The sequence below is a fragment of the Oryctolagus cuniculus genome, chromosome 5 (genome assembly GCF_964237555.1).
Source record: "Oryctolagus cuniculus chromosome 5, mOryCun1.1, whole genome shotgun sequence".
NCBI classification, from domain to species: Eukaryota; Metazoa; Chordata; class Mammalia; order Lagomorpha; family Leporidae; genus Oryctolagus; species Oryctolagus cuniculus.
In genome coordinates, this window is record NC_091436.1 from 61,882,556 (window position 1) to 61,906,357 (window position 23,802).

The following is a 23,802-nucleotide window of genomic DNA, read 5'->3' on the forward strand; positions in this document are numbered from 1 at the left end:
TCTTACACAATGTCACAAATTTTGAATATTTTATAGTAACATTTTGTAACATAAAAAACTATTTTTAAAAATAGACTCTAGGCCGGCGCCGCGGCTCACTAGGCTAATCCTCCGCCTAGCGGCGCCGGCACACCGGGTTCTAGTCCCGGTTGGGGCACCGGATTCTGTCCCGGTTGTCCCTCTTCCAGGCCAGCTCTCTGCTGTGGCCAGGGAGTGTAGTGGAGGATGGCCCAGGTGCTTGGGCCCTGCACCCCATGGGAGACCAGGAAAAGCACCTGGATCCTGGCTCCTGCCATCGGATCAGCGCGGTGCGCCGGCCGCAGCGCGCTGGCCGCGGCGGCCATTGGAGGGTGAACCAACGGCAAAAGGAAGACCTTTCTCTCTGTCTCTCTCTCTCACTGTCCACTCTGCCTGTCAAAAAATAAAAAAAAATTAAAAAAAAAAAGACTCTCATTGCTTTAAATAAGTTACAACAATCCTTAAAATATTCACACAGATTTTCTTTATCACAGATAAAAATGAACTAAATAAAACATTTTCAAATAATTATTTGATCTTATAGCCACTTTTAGGAAACAAAGCAAACTTTGAGGCATTTATTACACAAAGAGTAAGAAATTGGACCCTGACTCAGCATTTATTTCTTAGAATAATTTTATTTTACAAACTGACCTCCTGGGGGGTTTCAGTACACCTATGTCTATAGACACTGGGGACACTTTAATTCAAAGCACTGCTCTGTGTGTTGGAATATTGCACAGTATCCACACCAATGTAAAAGGATTGCATGTTAATACAAAATGTTTAATAAGTGATTTTTTTAAAGTAAAGAAAAACTGAGGATGTGAATTTAAAGATATAAGATATTGATATTCTAATTAAATTAGTATAAAGACTGACCTTTTGCGTATTACATTGTATTGTCATAGATTAAATATTACTCAAGATGAATGTTTTTAATTCCTCTGTGGTGTTTTATCAAAATACTTTCTGATGATATTCTTCCAATTTTGAATGCTATTTCCAGAATGAAGACAGAATTAAAGAGAAAAAGAGGCATTTGGGAGATACAAAGCACTTTTGTCCAGTGGTTCTCAAAGAAAACTTCGTCCTACACCCAGGCAACGTGGAAGAAGCAGTGAAATATCGAGAAAAGATCTACTACTTCTCAAGTGCAGAGGCCAAAGACAAATTCCTGGAGCACCCTGAGGACTACGTGGCTCATGAGGAACCACTGAAGGTGAAACCACTGTCGCACCCTGACCATTGCCCCTGAGTGCTTTCAGAGGAATGGCTGGGGCTGGTGTTAGAGCGCGGGCATCCCACAGGAGCCCCAGCTGCTCCACCTCGGATCCAGCTCCCTGCTGACGCACCTGGGAAAGCGGCAGAAGCGGCCCAAGTGCTTGAGCCCCTGCCACCATGTGGGAGACCTGGATAGAGTTCCTGGCCCTGGCTTCAGCCTAGTCGAGCATCTGGGGAGTGAACCAGGGAATGCTCCATTTCTCTCTCTCTCTCTCCTAACTCTGGCTTTCAAATAAACAAAAAAATAATGTTTTTATTGTTACCAACCTCCATCATTTTATTCATGAATGATGAAGCCTCAGTTGGATATAACGACATAGTGAAAAGCTGTCTGGGTTCAAAGAACAACCTTTTGGAATATAACATAATTCCTACTTTGATTTCTGCAGTAAAGGCTTGTGTCAAACCAGCACTTTTTAGCAGAAGTAAGAAGACACGGCCGAATGTGTTACTTCCTGTAGTAAGGGCCAGCCACCTTAGTTCCCCCCAAAAGAAGAGCCAGCTAACAGCCGTGAAGGCTGGGGGAAGTGTGGGACTCGGGCGGTAGGCTCCAGGAGACACAAGTGGGTGGGCATCCACTGAAGACTCGCAGCCCACTCAGCTGAGACTGCTGCTGACAAGTTCACAGCCAGAGGCGGTTTTCAGGGGAAGTCCACCCCTGATTGGTTGATTTTCGAGGGTAAGGGCTGACACTGATTGGTTGGATTACAAAAAAAACATTGCCTGAGATGAGTTGTCCCTGATGAACTGAACCAGTTTACAGCTGCTGGAGTGCGTACTGTTACATAGCTATAGAGTACTCTGTTGCTTCCTACATTCGTGGGGACAGTTTCTAATTCTTGCTTGTTCGTCACCCTTGGAACCGTTCTCTATCTTCTCTTTAAGAATGTTTATTAAAGTCAGACGCAAAAGCAGATACAACTATATGAGGTACCTAAAGTAGGAAAATTCATGAAATAGAACATCGAGTGGTGGTTATCAGGGGCCAAACGGAGGGAGGATAGGAGTTTTTTTTTTTTTTAAGATTTTACCTATTTATTTGAAAGTCAGAATTACAGAAAGAGAGACAGAGATCTTCCATCTACTTGTTCACTCTCCAGATGGCCGCATCAACCAAGATTTAACCAGGCTGAAGCCAGGAGCTTCTGCCAGATCTCCCACATGGATGGCAGGGGCCCAAACATTTGGGCTGTCTTCCATTGCTTTTCCCAGGCCATTAGCAGGAAGCTGGATCAGAAGTGGAGCAGCTGGAATGGAATCGGCGCCGGTATGGCAGAGGTTTCAACAGCTCCACCACAATGCTGCCCCTAGAGTTGTTGTTTAACAATGAGTGCAGGTTAAGTCCCAGGCTAGGCTGATGAGAAAGTTCTGGGGCTGGATAATGATGATGGGTACACGACATTCTGAATGTATTTAATGCCATTGGATCATACACTTAAATTAAAAATGGTCTTAATGGTAAATTTTATGCTGTGTCTGTCTTGCCAGAATTTTCCAAATGGCATTTTATTCATTTCTGGAAATAAAACATGCCTGATTTCTGCATCCAGGGGTGCTCCCTGCGGTGTGGGAGTTCCCAGCTACAGGAAGGCAGAATGGCAGGCGGTGACTACGGAGTTCGAGTTCCCGTCTGGCGGAGGGCGCTTTAAACGCCCACCAGGAAAGTGTCTTCCCATTCTTTTCCCTGTTGACCACAGTTAATTTTAAAAGAACTAATGGAATGAGATGTCGGCGGCCGGCCGCGCGACAGATCCAGCTGACCTGGGTGGGTTGCACCCTGAGGACCACTGCCAAGGCAGTGGCGCTGAGCCCTGCTCATACCTCCCTGAGCTGGCCCAGGGCTCCTCGCTCCCAGCCTTAGGCAGAGCAGCGAAAAAGAAAAAGCCGGAGGTGTTCTAACCATTGCACCCCTGTCTCCCGCCCTCTCCCCCCACCCACCCCCGGCCTCCGCACCCCGCTGCACCCTGGCAGGCCCCTCCGTTGAGAATCTGCCTCCTGGGCCCCCGAGGCGCCGGCAAGACTGTGTGTGGCAGGCAGGCAGCAGAGAAATTCGGCCTCTTCCACATCCAGTTTGACGAAGTTCTTCAAGAGAAACTGCTGCTCAAAATCGAAAAAAGAGTGGGACCTGAATTTGAGGAAGATTTGGAGGAGGAGCAAGCTGCAAAACAGGAGCTGGAGGAGCTGGCGATGCAGGCCAATGTCACCATCGAGGAAGAAAAAACAAAGCAGCAGGTGATGGGGGGCGTCCCTCGGAACTCCAGTAAGAAGAGGAAGCCATTAGCCCATAAAAGCCATCAAATGAGTCATTCTCCCCAGGTGTTACATACAGAGCTCCCTGCTCCTACAGCACCCAAAGCACTGAGTTGCACCAACTCCAGTAAAAATCAGGAGAGCGTTTCCTGGCAACACTGTCGCACAGCAGTCACGTGGGAGTCCCGTTATTCTATATCTGACCTGGACTCTCAAGTCTCTCCATTGTTTTGTTCTCTGTTTGCCATCAGACAGCATAAAAATCTGTCCTAATGCCAGTGAGGATCTCAAAAGATTAATTTCTAAGTATGCCTCATGAGAAAGTTTGTGTCTCTTAGATGGTTTCGATCTTGAGTTGTAAAAATAATAAGTTCTTAATCCTAATTCTCTTTTTAACCATTTCTGATGAGGCAAAGCCATCTGATTCTCAAGTGACCTCGAGTCGGTGGCCCCAAGGAGTTAAGTGTGATGAAGGTTGGAGCCCGGCTGAACAGAGACACACGGTGTCCCAGTAAGCATTGCGGCACCCCTGCAGACATACTCTGTAATTGTTTCCCATCCACGCTGGGTAGAGACAGGGAGAAACTGACACTCTACCAGCTTACAAAGCACACATGAATCCGGACTTGTAAATTGAACGGGTCTGGATCTCCTAAGGCAACAAAATACTTGCTGCTTTTTGTTGCCGTTTGGTTTTCTTTGGCTGTTTTGTGAACTATTTGGCTTCTCAGGAGGCCTATGATAGGATTTTATTTGCAGATAATGAAATCCTACTTCCTGATAAGCAGCATTTCATCAGACCTTACTCATTTTCAGACTTTTTAACAACAACAACAAAAAAGCACTCACTTAAAATAGTTTCGTTCTAGAAGGAACTGTTACGTTTTAGTGTCCATCCAAGGGCAATCCTGCTTCAGGTGGCGTTGAGCTGGGTTGGTTAGGAGAATGTTTTCTATGTTATTACGATGCAGCAGCCCCAGGGAGACTGTACTTTAGATGTCTGTCTGCATTGACCCATATCCGGACCAGGCTGTAGGCTGGGGGATAGTTGTAGAATTGTAGGATAGACAGCAAGTCAGTTAAGCCTTGAGACAAATTAACAAGGTTTTAGCAAAAAGTAATGAGACACAATCTGACCGTGAGGCCATGTATGAGAATGCAGAATGCATCGTGCTATCACTAGTACCTTCTCTTAGCTATAGTAGATATTATTCACTGTTTATAACCATGTTAGGTAATGGTCTAAAGAAAAGAATTCACACGTTTTTAAATGTTTACAAGCCACAGCATCAGAGAATGACCTCAGAGACAAGTAGGCCTCATCCTAACCACCATGCAATATGGTATCATTCGTTAATACAGAGTTTTGAAAGTAGTTTTACTTTGATTTTTGTTTCCAGCCTCCTGACATACACCTTACAGAAGAAGAAGAAGCAATCAAAACAAGCCTAATGGAAAATGAGCCATTGCCTTCTGAAATTCTTGAAGCAATTCTTTCCGAATGGTGGTTTAAGGAACCTATACGGTATCTTACTTTATACAGGATTATATACATACTGCCTTTTTCTGCCTTTTTTTTTTTTTTTTTTTTTAACAGGCAGAGTGGATAGTGAGAGAGAGAGACAGAGAGAAAGGTCTTCCTTTTTGCCGTTGGTTCACCCTCCAGTGGCCACAGTGGCAGGCGCGCTGCGGCCAGCGCACCGCGCTGATCTGAAGGCAGGAGCCAGGTGCTTCTCCTGGTCTCCCATGGGGTGCAGGGCCCAAGCACTTGGGCCATCCTCCACTGCACTCCCTGGCCACAGCAGGGAGCTGGCCTGGAAGAGGGGCAACTGGGACAGAATCCGGCGCCCCGACCAGGACTAGAACCCGGTGTGCTGGTGCCGCAAAGCGGAGGATTAGCCTAGTGAGCCGCGGCGCCAACCTCTGCTTTATTCTTAAAGGCAAAAATATTGTTCAAGTTTAACAATTTTCCCTTTACCTTCATGTAAATTAGCGATTCTCCCTTGAGCTACACATTAAAAATATCTGTGGAGTTTTTAAAAAACATTGAGGTCAGCGTCTTACCCCACAACAACTGGATCAGAAGCTCTTGCGGGAGTAGTAGGAGGCTTTTGGCCTAGCTGCTCAGATGCCAGTGTGCCTAGGTTCAATTCCAGGTTCTGGCCGCCGACTCCAGCTTGCCACCAGTGCACACCCTGAGAGACAGCAGTGATGGCTCGAGCAGTCGAGTTCCTGCCGCCCACTTGGGAGACCTGGATTGGGTTCCTGCTTCCCTGGCTCCAGCCCAGCCCCAGCTGTAGCAGAGAAGTCAGCTGCTGGGAGCTCTGGTGCTTGTTCTCTCTCTCTCTCCCTCCCTCTCTCTCTCTCCCTCTCTCCCTCCCTCCCTCCCTCCCTCTCTCTCTCCCCCTCCCTCCCTCCTTCCTACCCTACCCTCTCCCCAACTCCCTCTCCCTCTCAAGTCAAAAAAAAAAAAAAAAAAAAGACTCTAGGAATAGGAGACTGGGCCCCAGTGCTGGTATTTCAGTGCTCCCCAGTGATTCTAATACACAGTCGTGCTGGAGAACCCAAGTTCTAACCCATGTACCCAGTCAAGTGCTGGACTCTTTCTCCTGCAGCCACTTAACAATTACGGTTAAGATTACTCCCCAGGCCGGCGCCGCGGCTCACTAGGCTAATCCTCCGGCTCACTAGGCTAATCCTCCGCCTCCGCTGGCACCCCGGGGTCTTGTCCCACTTGGGGCACTAGATTCTCCTCTTCCAGGCCAGCTCTCTGCTGTGGCCAGGGAGTGCAGTGGAGGATGGCCCAAGTGCTTGGGCCCTGTACCCCATGGGAGACCAGGAGAAGCACCTGGCTCCTGGCTTTGGATCGGTGCAGCGTGCAGGCCATGGCAGCCATTAGGGGAGTAAACCAACGGAAGGAAGACCTTTCTCTCTGTCTCTCTCACTGTCTATAACTCTACCTGTCAAATTAAAAAATAAATAAATAAATAAATAAATAAAAATAAATAAAAATAAACTACGCCCCAGCCCAACCAGGGCAAATCTCCAGGCCACCCAGAGTTTAAAACGTCACTTCGGTTGCCTAACCAGAGTCTCTCGCCTCAATATCCACCAGACCAAAGTGAAATGGTATTGACCTCTCTCTCTCTCTCTCTCACTGTCCACTCTGCTGTCAAAAAAAGAAAAAGAAAAAAAAGAAATGGTATTTACAATACTGATTTTAGTACACACATATATGGAACTTACTGAGTGCACAAAAGGAAACTGAACCATAGAGAAGTTAGATAACCGGCCACTCCCGGGGCCCTCTGAGGGGTCTGGACACACTCTCTCACCTAGTCCATGACTGAAACAGCTGAGTGGGATTCATTATTAGTCATCAACTTCTTTTATTTTAATTTCTTGTTTCCTAAATGAAATTAATAATTGTCAGAAACTCAGGTGACCTGCAGCTATATAACCATGAGTGGGTTCATTAATTTAGTGAGATATGTATTTATTTACTGAAACATGTATCTAGATAGATACCTATAAGCATTTATGTAGATAAATACGGATAGGGATCAAAGAAGTTGAAGTTAAAAAATGAAGCTGCTAAAGCCTAAATAAAATAGCTGAATATTACGCAACCATTAAGATGTATTATAATGAAGACTTTATAATAGCATGAAAATGTTATTATATAATGTTGGATTCAAGAAGAAGCTGCAGGCGCAGGGTTGTGGAGTAGCAGGTAAAGCCACTGCCTGTGATGCTGGCATCCCGTATGAGGGCTGGTTCTGGTCCTAGCTGCCCTACTTCCAATCCAGCTCCCTGCTAATGCACTTGGGAAAGCAGCAGAAGATGGCCCAACTGCTCGGGCCCCTGCACCCACGTGAGAGACATGGATGAGGCTCCTGCTTCCTGGCTTCGGCCTGGCTCAGCCCTGGCCCATGTGGCCATTTGGGAAGTGAACCAGCAGATGGAAGATCTCTCTCTCTCTCTCTCTCTCTTCCTCTCTCTCTAGATCTCTGACCTTCAAAATAACTAAAGCTTTAAAAAAGAAGAAGAAGCTGCAGGTTGAGTACTGACTATAGCTAGCTAGGAGTTAGTTCTGATGTTCTGTCATGCAGTAGGGTAACTATAGATAAAGATAGTGGGCTGTAAATTTTTCCAACCTAAAAACTGGAAGAATGGATTTGAATCTTTTCACTTAAAAAATTATAAATTAGGAAATAAATATATGTGTACCATGATTGGACATTATGCAAAGTATATGAGTTTTGAAACATTACATAATAATCTCATAAATATGTACAATGTTTAATAATTTTAACTAGCTTTTTAGTTATATCTTAAAAGTTGCAAACTATTTATAATATGATAAAGAGATGGATACAAGAGGAATAAACTAGAAATAAATAAAACAAATGCTGGTGATCTCTGGGTTATGAGATTATGGATAATTTTACCTTTTCATTGTTTTCCTCTACTTTTGTATTTTTCTATAGTGAGATTGATTGTTTTTATGATCAGAAAAAGTTAGAAGGAAGAGTTAGAAGAGTTAGAAGGAAGAGCAGTTGGAGGGGTAACGGTGTGTGTGTGATTTTTGATAGTACAATGCACCCTTCATTCCTGAAGGGCATTCAATGGGGAAAACAAGCAGCTTTTTGGAAAGTCTAAATGAAAACTCTGAAGAGAGGTTGGGTGTAGAGGTGAAGACTTGGAAGTCGCCCAGAAAAGCCACAGTGGAGACAGGAGAAATGACTGTCCTGTATCTATTAGGATGTCCTTACTCGGAGGAGAACTCAAAACGTTTATGGAAATGCAATGAAAAGATATCACTTCTTGGCCTTTTGGCTAAGATCAAGTGTGTGAAGATATGTTTGCTGCCAAATATTGTTGAAATCCAGACATAGTTTCTTCAGGATACACATTTTCCATGAACCTTTTGAAGAATAAAACCATCTCACTTGGTGACTTTTTTGCACCGAAAGAAGTTTACCTTTTAATTCCATTTTCCATGAACTTTTTGAAGTACACTTGTATTATAATATAGATGTAAAATATTATACATTTAATACAATTTGGTATATTTGAGAGGAGAAATACCTTGTATACTATTGGAAAATTGAAGTTACCACAGTAAACTTTTGAAATTTTTCATTATACATCATTGAGATTCATCAACTTTTACATTCTTAGAGCCATTTATGATGAGATATTTTAAATAAAATAAAGTAAATAATGAAATGTCCACCTAGTTCTACAGGCTTCATACTCGACGGTTTCCCACGCTATCTAGAAGAGGCCCAGTTTCTTGGGGAACACGGATTTTTCCCAGATGCTGCGGTTTTCATACAAGTTGATGATCAAGATATTTCTGATCGCCTCCTTCCTTCCCAAATTAAAAAGTGGAAACTGAAACAACAGAAGAAATTAGAAAGGAAAAAACTCATCAAGGACATGAAGGCAAAAATCAGGGTGTGTATCCAGCACAAACGAATGGAAGCAAACCTGCTGGGCATGCAGTTAGATTGTAAAGTGGGCTTCTCAAAAACGTAACTTTCTGGTTAGATGCCACAGTAAGCGTGACAACATCGCCATCCAACACGAAGACTGTTTATCATGAGAGTTAAGAATGACTTGAGACTTTTGTGATGATGTGTCGCTCCCCGTCTTCGTGGAGGAACGACACAGGACTCTGCGCTGTTCTTTTGTCTTCTCGGCCCTCCCCGGGTTTGCTGCTGGTTCTTCCCGGGTTGGCTACCGTCCCTCCACCTCCATGGAAGGGCGGTTCCCCCTGCCACATTCCCCACTTCCGCGGGGGAGCGGCACACCGCCGGCCAGCTCTCTCTCTCTCGGGGGCTGCACAGGTGTTCCTTCAGATAGATGTTCCTGGTGCATGTTGTCTCTCTCCTCCTTTATAGTCCTCTTCCGCCAATCCCAACTCGGCTGCCCACACGCCAAGTACGCTGCTCTCCTCCAATCAGGAGCAAGATCAGCTCCTGGAGGTCAGCACTCAAGTTGGCAAGAGGCAGCTGCGTAGAAGCTGTTTTCTCCTCTCCCAGCGCCATATTGTGGGAGAGCAGATGCATAGAATAAGTCTTAATTCCAGTAACTCAGTCCAGTCCGGGTTGCTCCCCACAATGATGTACACACCCATGCTTGCCTCTCCCAGGCAAAGACAACACAGTGGTAGGACCCCCGCTTCCCTGTGAGAGACACAGGAGCAGAGGGGCAGAGCACTGCCTATGCCGCAGGCTTAGAACCTCAGGGGCCTGCCGCAGGAGGGCAGCAGGTTTCAGGAGCCAAGCCACAGCCTTGTGCACCTGCTCCTTCCCTTTCACACCCCTGTGGCTTCACCCCTGGAGGGAGGCCATCCCTGCACCATGTTCCAGGCTAATTTCCCTAAGCATCCACTTGACCAAGGCACCCCAATAAGGTCTGAGCTCTGCATCCTGTTCCTAACTGTATTTCTCGGTGGAAACAAACACACAATTTGTCTGCAGCAGCTGGCACGCCATACGCCTTTCCATTTCCTAACCTGGAGTTTCATAAGCTAGCCTCATGCCCGCTGTGTGACATAGGAGTGAAGTCCTCTGAATTTCTCTTAACTCACCTGTAGAGTGAGATAATACCACCTGCCTTGCAGATATTTCTCAACATAAAACTGTATATATATATATATATATTAATTACAGTGCACAGTGCTGGCAGATGCACAATAATTAAACTTGTAGACTCAGAATGCGTGTTTCATGAGTATTGAGTATTTAAAGGCCCCTCTGATTTACAGAGGCCTAAGCTAATCAGACCCCAAATCTGAGGGGAGCTCATTAGTTTTTATGCAAACCTTGGGGACATATAAAGGATCCACTGCATTAGACTGACAGTGTCAAGGTGGATGTTTGATGCGGCAGTTAAGTTACCTCTTGAGAAACCCACATTCCATATCAGAGAGCCTGGTTCAAGTCCCAGCTACTCTACTCCCAATCCAGCTGCTACTGCACACCCTGGGTGATGGCTCAAGTGCCTGGGTCCCTGCCACCCACACGAGTTACCTAGATTGAGTTCCAGGCTCCTGGCTTCAGCCTGGTCCAGCTCTCGCTGTTGTGGGCATTACGGGGTGAGCCAGAAGATGGGAGCACTCTCTCTGCCTTTCAAATGAAAAGAAGCTGAAAACAAAACAGATAAATTTACAGAATCCATATGCCAGGTCTGTGAGCATCTCCCAGGTCTGTTTGCTGGGGCTGGCATTGTGGCACACAGCAGGTTAAGCTGCTGCCTGCAACGCCAGCATCCCACATCAGAGCGCTGTTCATCCCTCTGGAGAGGAATAGCCAACCAAGGGCCCAAGAGACAAGGACGCACACAACGCAGTCGCCACCACCACCATCACGTGCTTTCCTGGGATGTGCACCTGTCTTCCACCCAAATATAACTCCCACTTTGGAAAAGAAGTTTACAAATATGTAGAAAGTGATTTTTGTCAGAAAAGAAAATCCTTTCTACATTAGCTATTAAAATGTTGAAATGTCTCTTTCTTTAACAGGCAGATATGATTGCTAAAAGACGGGCTGAACTTGTGTCAGACAGAGAGAGGAGGAGGAGAGGGGAGGTAAGTAAGCAAAGTGGGCTCTCGTCGTAAGGCAAGTGGAACAGCTGTCACCCGCCCTCCAAGAATGTAAAGGAAAAGGCACACTTAAAGAGTCGCAAGGGAGGGGCAGGAAACATGGCAGAGGCAAAGCTGCCTTGTGAGATGCCCACACCCCAAACTGGAGTGCCTGGGTTCCGGCGGAAGCTCTGCTTCTGGTGCAGCATCGCTGCTAAGGCCACGCCCCAGAAGGCAGCACTGATGGCTCGAGTACCTGAGTCCCTGCCACCCACAAGGGAGATGTAGACAGAGTTCCTAGACTCTGGCTTTCAGCCCGGCCCAGCCCTGGTTGTTGCAGGCATTTGGGGAGTAAACCAGCAGATCAAAGATTCTCTCTCTCTCTCTCTCTCTCTCGTGATCTGCCTTTCAAATAAATAAGTAAACTTTTTTATTTACAAAAAACTATTCTAATAAAAAAGGCTTTTCTTTTTTAAAAAAAAAATTTATTTATTTGAAAGGCAGTTACAGAGAGAGAGAGAGATAGAGAACTAGAGAGAGAGATCGAGAGAAATAGATCTTCCATCCGCTAGCTCACTCCCCAAATGGCAGTGGATCAGAAGTGGAGCAGCCAGGGCACATGTGGGATGCTGGCACCACGGGCGGAGGCCTTACATGCCACACCACAGCGCCAGCCCCAGGTTTTTCATTTTAAAAAAATCTTTAAGGAAATACAGTTTATGTATGATGGGTGAAATTAAACATTTTTATTTTTCATCAATTTTAGTATTCTGTAGCTATCTCTAGTGAAGTTTCATTATATTTATAGTCAGAAAAAATGAATACTTTGTAAAGAAAGAAACCCACCAAAGCTTTTTAAATAACTTAATATGGATGCAACCCTGCACTGAAAAACACATTTTAAATGAATAGCTTTACTTTTCACACCTCAAGCCAAAAGCCCAGGCTCACAGGCAAGGAGCTGAGAGGTGAGGGTATCCAGAGGCTGCAAGTCACTCTGAAAAGCAGGTTAACGCCCTGGCCTGAAACACTGACATCCCATATGGGCACCGGTTCTAGTCTCAGCTGCTCCTCTTCCGATCCAGCTCTCTGCTGTGGCCTGGGAAAGTAGTAGAAGATGGCCCAAGTCCTTGGGCCCCTGCACCCACATGGGAGACCTGGAGGAAGCAGCTTGGCTCGGCACAGCTCCAGCCGTTGCGGCCAACTGGGGAGTGAACCAGCTGATGGAAGAGCGCGCTCGCGCTCTCTCTCTCTCTCTCTCTGCCTCACCTCTCTCTGTGTAACTCTTTCAAAACAATAAATAAATCTTTAAAAAAAAAGGGGGGGGGAGGGAGGGAGGGAGGAGGGAAGGAGCTATCTGCTCTCCCGGGCTGGGGGTCAGAAGGGGCAGAGCCTCTGACCCTCAGACTCAGGTACCGTGCAGCATGCCTGGGACAGCTCCGTCCCCATCTGCTTACTCTAAAAAAGATGAACTTTGAAGATCACGGATTTTGTCCTGTGTAGACATGAGCTATTCCCAAGTGGCCTGGCTGACCCGAGTAAATCCAGGGCATCGAATCCCCTTGGGAGCGGCGGGCCGGCTGGCTCTGTCAGTATCTGAAGCAGCCTGAAAGTGAGGCTGTGACCGAGAGCCTGCGCCCTTCCCTATAGGCTGACCCTCAGGTCATCTGCTTCGCATCTACATAAAAATGTCCCGGCAAACAGGGGGAAAGAGGAGAGAGGAATCTGAGTCAAAGCAACTCCTCCAAGCACAGCACCAGACACCCTGCTGGGAGGTGGGGGTACCCAGGACTGCTGACGGCAAAGCAGCGAAGCCACCCTGCCTGGGCATGACACGCTGCAGGGGAGTGGCTGCTTTGTCAGAACAAAGTACTTAAAACCCGAAGTAGACTTAAAACCATTAGGCTGAGAACACCATAGCACCACCTAAAATCTCCATTCACTCAATCAGTCCATCAGCAAACCAACGGAGCCCTGTGCCTGAGACGGTGTCAGACACTGGCAAATCAGCCATGGGTAACGCCTACTGGAACCCCGGGCGCCATTCTACCACTCGCTCCCTCATAGAATTACAGCTGGATTCTACAGAACATTTGAAGAGGAACTAACTCCACTACTTTACTGTTCCGAAATCTTGAAAGGGATGAGACAACGCTAAACTGTTTTTATGAGGCCAGCATTATTCTAACACCAAAACACAAAGACGCAACAGGAAAAGAAAGCTACGGACCAATGTCCTTGATAAGCACAAATTTTCAACAAAGTATCAGCAAACTGAATCCAATACTATGTCAAGGAAATCATGCGTGACGATCAAGTGGGATTTATCCCTGAGATGCAAGGGAGGTTCAACATTCACAAATAAATAAATGGCATAAGTGGAGGATGGCCCAAGTCCTTGGGCCCCTGCACCCATGAGGGAGACCTGGAGAAAGCTCCTGGCTCCTGGCTCCTGGCTTCAGATCAGCGCAGCTCTGGCCATTGAGGCCAATGAAGGAGTGAACCAGCAGATGAAAGACCTCTCCTCTCCTCTTCTCTCTCTCTCTCTCTCTCTCTCTGCCTCCCCGTCTGTGTGTAACTCTGACTTTCAAATAAATAAATAAATCTTTAAAAAAAAATCACATAAATCCTAGGTTGGTCTTCCTACCTTTAACAAAAACCATTGCCACAGTAGGCACTTATGCTAGTGGTTAACAGGCCTGGATCCCCTATCAGAGCGCCTGGGTTTGATAACTGGCGCTGGCTTCTGACTCCAGCATCCTGCTGATGTGAGTCCTTGGAGGCAGCAGTGATGGCCCAAATGATTTGGTTTCTGCCACCCTCATGGGGAAACCTGGGTTGCATTCCCTGCTCTGGCTCTGGCCAGGGCCCCAGCCCAGGAACAGTCCCCGTCGTTGCTGGTATTTGGGGAGTGAACTAGCACATGGGATATTGCCTCTCCCCTCTCTCTCTCTTATTGCCCTTAATGCCTGACTTTTTAGTAGAAAAAAACACTTAAGAGAAACCCCTTCAACACCCGACTACTTGTATTAATCTCATAGGAAACATCGCCATCTTGTGGACATTTGGTCTCAGAGTCTGCTGCAAGAATGTATTTAAGCCAGCCCCTGTGTCTGCTGTTTCTCCTCTGTCCAGAATCTCCGCTGTCTTCCTGTCCACTGGCTCCTTCTCCAGTGTGCCCGGGTCTCTCAAGTGTTGAGCCGCCATCAGAAGGAGAAAGTCGGGAGGAACCAGGGCAGGGAGCCAGGGGAGACCGTGAGAATTGTTAGACTATGTCTGAGTGGATGCTAAACGGAGATACCGAGCCGAAGTACTCGGCAGAAGCCAAAGTCGCGGTCCAAATGAGGCGGAAGCAAGGGTGGGGAGTCAGCACCAGGCCGAGCCCTGTCGGATCTCCTCGGAGAAGGCAGCGTCTGGACGCCTGGGTCCGCGCTTGGGACTCTCCGTCCCATTGCCGGCGCCGCCGCCTGCTAACCTGCCAATTTCCTTTACGCTTACAAGTAAACGCCAAAGCCCCGCAGGAAAGGGTGACAGTTTTAAAGAGACCTGTCTTCAAAAACTTCAGGGAAGTACTTCCTGTTTTGCGTCCGTCCAGGCAGCTTTACGGTTTCCCGTGTCTTTCTGATGGGAAGACTGTGGCCATCCCTGGCTGCATTCGAGGTGTTCTCCGCATCTTTCCTTGATTGGGACATGCGTACTTTGTTTCTATTTATTTAGTGCGGGGTTCATTAAGCCTCTTCATAAATGTATATTTTTTACTATATTTGGGGAAACGTCAGATACTTCTTCTTCAGCTATTTCTTCTGCCTCCTTTGCTGTCCATCTTCTGAAACTCTGAACTTTAAGTTACACCTTCGCTGGGGCTCCACGTGGCCCTGGGCTGTGAATTTTTTCAATATTTTTTCCTCTCCTCTACAAATTCACTGCTTATTCCTCTACATTCTACTATTAAGTTCATCCAATGATTTTTTTTTTAATTTCAAACACTATATTTTTAAGATCTAAATTTTCCCTTTGGCCTGTTTTCATTTTTGCTGTTTCCCTCTCGGGAGTTCTCTGTTAGTTTATTATGAGCGCATTTGCCTTTTCCTTGTAGATCATGGTCATCATCACGGCTTTACATTTACGGTGCCAGCCTCTCACAGCAGAGCGCCCACTTGCAGCTCCTTCCCGTAGCTTCCTGGAGCATGAAGGAGGTAGCAGAGATGGCCCAAGTGACTGGGCTCCTGCCATCCGCGTGGGAGACCTGCGTGGAGCTCTTGACTCCCAGCTTTGGTCCCTGCAGGGGAGAGGGGCAGGCATTGCAGGCATTCGGAGAGTGAACCAGCAATGGAGAGCTCCCTCTCCCTTCCTCTCCGTCTCTCTCCTGCTCGCTCGCTCTCTCTGCCTCTCAAGTAAATTTTTTAAATGTTTTAATGAAAGGAAGTCTTGTTTGGTAATTCTGACTACTGTCAGAACAGAGATATAAATGTACAACTATTGTGGAGAAACATTTGGAAACTGAAGAGGGGGACACGTACTGCGACCCAGAAAGAAACTCTCGAATCGCGGGGAATCCAGACATACGGCTGAAGGTGCTAACTCAATAAACAGACACTTGGAGACAGTGTTCAAAGTCACAGGCACTCAGATGCACAATTAAGAATAAAAATTGGCCTGCGCCTCGGCTCACTAGGCTAATCCTCCGCCTCCGGAGCTGGTACTCTGGGTTCTGGTCCCGGTTGGGGCGCCGGATTCTGTCCCGGTTGCTCCTCTTCCTGTCCAGCTCTCTGCTGTGGCCCGGGAAGGCAGTGGAGGATGGCCCAAGTGCTTGAGCCCTGCACCCGCCTGGGAGACCAGGAGAAGCACCTGGCTCTTGGCTTCAGATTGGCACAGCGCACCGGCCATAGCGGCCATTTGTGGGGTAAACCAACGGAAGGAAGACCTTTTTCTCTGTCTCTCTCTCTCTTTCACTGTCTCACTCTGCCTTTAAAAAAAAAAAAGAATAAAAATTGAGGAGCCAGTGTCATGGCACAGCAGGTTAAGCCACCGCCTGTGACACCTGCATCCCACACAGGTGCCAGTTCATGTCCCAGCTGCTCCACTTCTGATCCAGCTACCTGCTAACGTGCCTGGAAAAGCAGTGGAAGATGGCCCAAGTGCTTGGGTCCCTGTACCCACGTGGGAGACCTGAAAGAAGCTCCTGGCTCCTGGCTTCAGCGTTTGGGGAGTGAACCAGCAGATGGAAGAACTCTCTCTTCTCTCCCCTGTAACTTTGCCTTTCAAATAAATAATAAATTTTTAAAAAGAAAAAAAAAAGACTCAAAATTGACTAAAACTGGGAAATAGGCAAAAGAGAAATGTAAATTTGCCGAATTTTTGAAAAGCATATTTTAAAATAGAAGAATGGTTATATGAACTGTGACACTATGAAATACGACATGGCTGTTAAAAATAATAAGGTGCATATTCTGATAGGGAAAGAAATTTAAATATATTGTTAAGTATAGAAAATAAAATTACCCCATTTATTTTTACAATAAAATATAATTATATATATATATATGTAGAAAAGTGTCCCAAAAGATTGTTAACCAAAACTGTTTCCAGGTGAGAGAGTAGAAATAAAGGTGGCAATATAAATAGGAGACTTTCAATTTTTATACTGTATATTTCTATATAAATTGATTTCTTTTTTAAAGATTTATTTATTTGAAAGGCAGAATGACAGGGAGGGACAAAGATAACTTGGTTTCTTTATAACCAAAATAATTCTCTTAAAAATTATACAATTTGGTGCCAGCACTGTGGCATAGTGGGTAAAGCCGCCACCTGCAGTGCCAGCATCCCATGTGGGCACTGGTTCAAGTTCCAGCTACTCCACTTCCCACCAGCTCTCTACTGTCACCTTGGAAGGCAGTGGAATATGGCCCAAGTCCTTGGGCCCCTGCACCCATGTAGGAGACCCGGAAAAATGTCCTGACTTCGGATCAGCCTAACTCTGGCCATTGCAGCCATTTGGGGCCAGCAGATGGAGGACCTCTTTCTATCTCTCTGCTTCTCCTTCTCTCTCTGTATAACTCTGACTTTCAAATAAATAAATAGGTTTTTGAAAAAAAATTATACAATTTAACTTTGTTAAGATTTATGTATTCAGGGGCCAGTGCTATGGCACAATGGATTATTCCACCATCTGCAATGCCAACATCCCATGTGAGTGTCAGTTCGATTCCTGGCTGTTCCAATTCAGATCCAGCTCCCCCACTAATGTGCTAGGAAAGCAGCAGAGGATGGGCTACAGCTTTCCAGATCTCTCAGTTCTGAGGCTGGCGCTGTGGCACAGCGGTGCTGGCATCCAATATGGGTGCCGGTTCGAGGCTTGGCTTCTCCACTTCCCACCCAGCTCTCTGCTATGGCCTGGGAAAGCAGTAGAAGATGGCCCAAGTCCTTGGACCCCTGCACCCTGTGGGAGACCCGGAAGAAGCTCCTGGCTCCTAGGTTCGAACTGGCTCAGCTCTGGCCGTTGCAGCCATTTGGGGAGTGAACCATCACATGGAAGACCTCTCTCTCTCTCTCTGTCTCTCTAATTCTGCCTTTCAAATAAATAAATAAATCTTTAAAAAAAAAAAAAAAAAGGCCAGGTCCATCCCTGGCTATTGCAGCCATTTGGGAAATGATTCAGCGGATGGAAGATAACCTCTCTCCCTCTCTCTCCTCTTTTTGTGTCACTCTGCCATTAAAACTTATTTATTTAAGTGTGTTAATTAATTTAATGCTTCCAACAACACAGTGAGATAGGTGCTTTTATTATTGTTTTTCAGGTAAGGAAACTAATCTTGACCTAGTTAGTATAACTGGCAAATGTTTTTATGCTTTTTAAACTACATTGAATATTATTTCTGAAGACCACCATAAACAGACAACAATCTAACAACTATAGACATAAGGGGCATGTAATATCTATTTACTTATGGGATCGTCGTGGTGTCAGAGTCTGGAAGATGTTAAGTTTCTGAGTACTAAGCATTTAAAATCTTACTATGTTGGGGCTAGCGTGTGACATAGCAGGTAAAGCCGCCGCCTGCAGTGCCGGCATCCCATATGGGCACCAGTTTGAGTCCTGGTTGCTCCACTTCCAATCCAGCTCTCTGCTGATGTGTCTGAGAATGCAGCTGAGGATGGCCCAAGGGCTTAGGCCCCTGCACCCTCGTGGGAGACCAGATGAAGCTCCTGGCTTCAGCCTGACCCAGCACTGGCCATTGCAGCCATCTGGGAAGTAAACCCATAGATGAAAGATCTCTCTCTCCATCTCTCCCCCTCTCTCTGTAACTCTGACCTTCAAAATTAATTAAGATAAAACCTTACTGTGTTGCTAGATGAATGTTGCCACGTGATAGCAACCAAACACCCAGTCATCACGGATTCCTGCGGGTGGCTGGGGCAGCGGTCGGTCCGTGCGGTGAAAGGCGGTGTTTTCTCCCTTAGATGGGTCTGAGGGAAGATGAGGACATAAGCGAGGAGGAGCCTGAGGACGAAGAAGACGACATTGAGAACATCCTCGAGGAAGAGTTCCCGAAAGACGAGGAAGAGATGAGTGAGGAAGACGAAGAACAGGAAACCGAGGCAGTCGAGCGCCTGAAAAATGAACTGGGAGAGAAATTCGAGAGCGACTTAAACAACGCACAGATGATCCAGGTTGTCCCTTTCCCCTTATTGTTCAAAATTCAACACAGAACATTTGAGAGTGGAACAAAGGCAATTTGATTGGTGCCTTTTTTGTTTGTTTGTTTGTCTATAGCATTCCAATGGAAATGTCTATTTTAGGGCTAGATTCCCTTTTGTCTGTACCCCTTCACAAGCCCACAGATGGAGAGCCCCGTGGAAGCCTGAGTGAGGTTGGCTGGACTAGAAGTGGTCGGTCACCAACAGAGTCCTCGTGCAGTGACAATGCTGACTGCCTCCCCCCCACCCCCCACCCCCAGTAAATCTATTTGGTTTTATGATTTCTCTCATCAGGACGAATTTGAGAAGTTTTTGATCCCAATCATTCTCATTAACGGGTCTCGGAAAATGCACATTGTACAGTATATGCTGAATACGAAGCTGAAGTCCCTGGTGGAGACGCGCGAGAGCATCTTTGAGAAGTGCTACCCAGTGCCGCTGCACCTTGCCCAGAAGATGCTCGCCTTCACCTACAGGCACATGAGCTCTTTTGGCTACTGGGACCCTGTGAAGGTAATTTCAGCAAATGCGCCTGAAAGCCATCTTCCTCCCTCCTCGCTCCCTTCTTCCCTCCCTCCCTCCTTTCCTGCCTCCCTCCCCTCCTTCCTTCTTTCTTCCTTCCTTCCTCCCTCCCTCCCTTCCTTCCTTCTTCCCTTCTTCCTTTCTTTCATATATCCAGAAAGAACAGCTAATTTCAAAAACTAAGCATTGTGTAGTATCCTTAACCAGCTCTAAAAATCCTAAGGGATTTGAAATGAAATTAAACTTTCATCCTGTCTCTTATTACCAAGCATATAACCCAGAGCAGACACGACTCCCACCCCCTGCATGTACACCTGTGTTTCTCCTCATCCTTAGCATTTACTCTCAGCCATGAACTTCACCCCCACCCCAGCCCTAGAATGGTGCCCTGTGGCCGCTGTGCGTCTGTACATCTGCCTGTACCCTCAGGGAGAGCCCTACAGCCATATTGCTGCACACCTGCTCTGCCAAATGCAGGCACAGCTGGTGCTGGGCCATCGGATGCCACGCAAAGATTTCCAAACCTGCCATCAGTTAAGCACCCATTGCAAAAAAACGTGGGCCCACACTGCTCCGCTCCACTGCAGACCCACACCCTAGGCTGCCTTGGGTGGTTCCGTCTTCCTTTCATGACTGCTGCTAATGTCCCTGGGAGTGGCTCTGCCTCTGGACAAAAATGTGGAAAGGAGCTAGGTGGGAGTTGTACCACCAGTGGATCCCAAAAGATCACCCTGGAACCGACCTGCATGAGCGTGCTCCAGCTGCCACACGAGACAGCAGGGACACAACGACTTAGCCAGTGAAACTGCACTTTCTCACGGTTCTGGGGCCGCAAGTCTGCAATGCAGGTGCTGGCAGGTTTGGCTGCTCTGGGGCCCCGCCCCTTGGCCTGCAGGCGGTTGCTCTGGGGTGAGCTCTTGCGGCCTTTCCCCCACACACGCCCCTGCAGCCTCTTCCCCTTTCTAAGGGCACTGGTCCTGTGGGGTTAGGGCCCCATCCTATGCCCTTGCTGAATCTCCATTACCTTCTGAAAGACGTTGTCTTCAAACACAATGTCTAGGGATTGGGATTCCAAGACATGCATTATGGGGGAGGGGGGGTTCACTCCACAGCTCCGCTGTAGGAGCCAGCCTGTTTGTAGCGATCAGCCAGCCCAGGAATAAACGTAACCCATAGCCCCTTGACAGAAACACTCAATGTATGCTAAAGACATTATAAAGAAGGCCATCTCTAGTCGTAATAAGGTGAAAGCCAATTAAGATATGTTGCACTGATCATATGTGGGTAGCATTTATACTTTTCACAGTTACTTGATATTAATATTTGATTAGAATAGTTTTCCTACACTGTAAGAGGTTTTTCTTAATTTTTTTTATATTATAGACTTTTTTTCCCCAGAAACTATTTAAGGAATACAAATTTCGTGCATTTCATAAATACAATTTTAGGAACATAGTGATTTTTCCCATCGTACCCCACTCCCACCCCCACTCCCACCCCTTCCACTGTATGTGGGGGAAATGTCCAGATGAAAGCTAACTCACAAATCCAATTGTGTTACAGCTGAGTGAAGGAGAGACAATCAAGCCAGCTGAAAATGCAGAGAGCCCAATTTATCCTATAATCCATCGCCAGTATATTTACTTTTTGTCTAGTAAGGAAACTAAAGAAAAGTTTATGAAAAACCCCATCAAATATATCCGCCAACCCAAACCTAAGCCCACCGTGCCCATTCGGATTGTAATTGTGGGGCCTCCAAAATCCGGAAAAACCACAGGTGAGCATGGGCTTGTCTTTGTTTTCCTTGGACACAAGAAGATCCCCAGGGCCCCTTGTTCAGGAAACCAGCTACCACAGTTGACTCAAAAAGACAAGCAAACCTGCATGGACCAATAACCACTGGAGAGAAGGCCTTCAAACATCTAACGAGGGCGGGCATCTGGCTTAATAGTTAAGATGCCCCTAGAGAGGCCACATCTCATATCAGAGTGTCTGGGGCTTGAGTCCCAACTTCGCTCCTACTCCAGCTTCCTGCTTATGTACCTGCTGGGAGGTAGCTGCTGATGACTTGAGTAGTGGGGCCCCTGCCACCCACATGGGAGACCTGGATTGAGTTCCTGGCTCCTGGCCTCGGCCAGAACTATACCTGGCCATTGTAGGCATAGAGGGTGGGGGAGGGAGGCAGCAGATGAGAGATCTCTGTCAGTCTCTCTCTTCCTATGTCCCTCTGCTTTTCAAAAAAAAAAAAAAATGTGTGTGTATCACAATTATAAAATAGCCCAGGATCAAATAATTTTTTGAGAAAAATTACATTGAATTTTCCATGAATTAAAAACTCAAGATAATGCCTATGTTTTTGGAAACTTCTCCATACCAGGAAAAAAGAGTAAGCCTTCTAGTTTATTTTAATTTATTTTTTGTTAAGAATGTAGTCTGTATAATGAAAAAAGAAACAAAGGATATAAATCCATCTTTAAGTTAACATAAGCCTGATATCAGGACTTAAAGATCATACAGTGGGGCAGGCGCTGTGGTGCAATGGGTTAAGCCTCCGCTTAGGTCCTCTGTGCCTGTATCGGAGCGCCTGGGATCAGAGTCCTGCCTTTGTGTCTGCTGCTTCCGCTAACATAAATGGGAGGCAACAGATGATGGCTCCAGTGCTGAGCCCCTGCCACCCATGTGAAAGCCCCCGATGGACCTCCTGGCTCCTCGCTTCATCCTGACCCAGCCCCAGCTCTTGTGGCTGTTTGGGGAGTGAGCCAGCAACTGAAAGATCTCTGTCCCTCTCTGTGTGTCTCTTCCTCTCTCTGTCGCTCCTTCAAGTAAGTAACTAAATAAATACATAAGAAAGATAACACGGCCGGCGCCGTGGCTCAATGGGCTAATCCTCTGCCTTGCGGCGCCGGCACACCGAGTTCTAGTCCCGGTCAGGGCACCGGATTCTGTCCCGGTTGCCCCTCTTCCAGGCCAGCTCTCTGCTATGGCCCAGGAGTGCGGTCGAGGATGGCCCAAGTCCTTGGGCCCTGCACCCGCATGGGAGACCAGGAGGGGCACCTGGCTCCTGGCTTCAGATTGGCGTCATGCGCCGGCTGCAGCGCGCCGGTCGCAGCGGCCATTGGAGGGTGAACCAATGGCAAAAGGAAGACCTTTCTCTCTGTCCCTCTCTCTCACTGTCCACTCTGCCTGTCAAAAAAAAAAAAAAAAGATGAAAGATAATACAATAAAAGAAATCAAAGCTAATATCATTTGTATTTGTAGTCAGATATCCTAAGTGAAACATCATGAAATTAACAATAATAGTTTACTAAAATAGTATATGAGAGGTGTTCCAAAAGTTCATGGAAAATGCACTTGGGCCTTCTTCCACTGATTTCCTCAGGCCATAGCAGAGAGCTGGATCAGAAGTGGAGCAGCCAGGACTTGAACCGGCACCCATATGGGATGCTGGCACTGCAGGCAGAGACTTAGCCTACTACGCCACAAGCACCATTTTTAAACAAGATGTCCACGTTTTTGGTTTGTTTTGTTTTGTTTTTTGACAGGCAGAGTGGACAGTGAGAGAGAGAGACAGAGAGAAAGGTCTTCCTTTACCATTGGTTCACCCTCCAATGGCCACTGCGGCCGGTGTACTGCGGCCGGCGCTTCGCGCTGATCCGAAACCAGGAGCCAGGTGCTTTTCCTGGTCTCCCATGTGGGTGCAGGGCCCAAGGACTTGGGCCATCCTCCACTGCACTCCCTGGCCACAGCAGAGAGCTGGCCTGGAAGAGGGGCAACCGGGACAGAATCCGGTGCCCCAACTGGGACTAGAACCCTGTGTGCCAGCGCCACAAGGCAGAGGATTAGCCCATTGAGCCACGGCGCCGGCCCAAGATGTGCACTTTTAAAGCTTAATTATTGGGACTGGCACTGTGGCACAGTAGCTTAAAGCCCATACTATGTATTTGCATCAAAACATCACATGATGATCATGACCGGCACCGCGATTCACTTGGCTAATCCTCCGCCTGTGGCACCGGCATCCGGGGTTCTAGTCCCGGTCGGGGCGCCGGGTTCTGTCCCGGTTGCCCCTCTTCCAGGCCAGCTCTCTGCTGTGGCCCAGGAAGGCAGTGGAGGATGGCCCAAGTGCTTGGGCCCTGCACTTGCATGGGAGACCAGGAGAAGCACCTGGCTCCTGACTTCAGATCAGCACAGCGCATCGTAGCGGCCATCTGGGGAGTGAACCAACGGAAAGGAAGACCTTACTCTCCGTCTCTCTCTCTCTCTCTCTCTCTGTCTAACCTCTGCCTGTCCAAAAAAACAAAAAAACAAAAACAAACAAACAAAAAAAACATGATGCCCCAGAAATATGTGCAATTTTTAGTGGATCAATTAGAATCTTTAAAAATATACATAGGATATCTAGCAGAGCCCTCAGAAACGTTGTTACCTCATGC

At 47.0% G+C, this 23,802-nt stretch overlaps 1 protein-coding gene across 7 annotated transcripts in view; it reads left to right on the forward strand.

The window, feature by feature from the left end:
• The window catches only part of AK9 (adenylate kinase 9), a 159,637-nt gene that overhangs the window by 122,668 nt on the left and 13,167 nt on the right, over positions 1-23,802 (forward strand). For all 7 annotated transcript variants that reach the window (XR_011388592.1, XM_008263360.4, XM_070073706.1 and 4 more), the window contains 8 exons: positions 1,028-1,240; positions 3,274-3,534; positions 4,953-5,077; positions 8,796-9,015; positions 11,087-11,152; positions 18,611-18,820; positions 19,142-19,360; positions 20,933-21,146. Coding sequence is in view for 6 of the 7 variants with exons in the window: in XM_008263360.4 (XP_008261582.3) it covers positions 1,028-1,240; positions 3,274-3,534; positions 4,953-5,077; positions 8,796-9,015; positions 11,087-11,152; positions 18,611-18,820; positions 19,142-19,360; positions 20,933-21,146 (1,528 nt within the window). In the remaining variant the exon portion in view is untranslated. The remainder of the gene's footprint in view (positions 1-1,027; positions 1,241-3,273; positions 3,535-4,952; positions 5,078-8,795; positions 9,016-11,086; positions 11,153-18,610; positions 18,821-19,141; positions 19,361-20,932; positions 21,147-23,802) is intronic.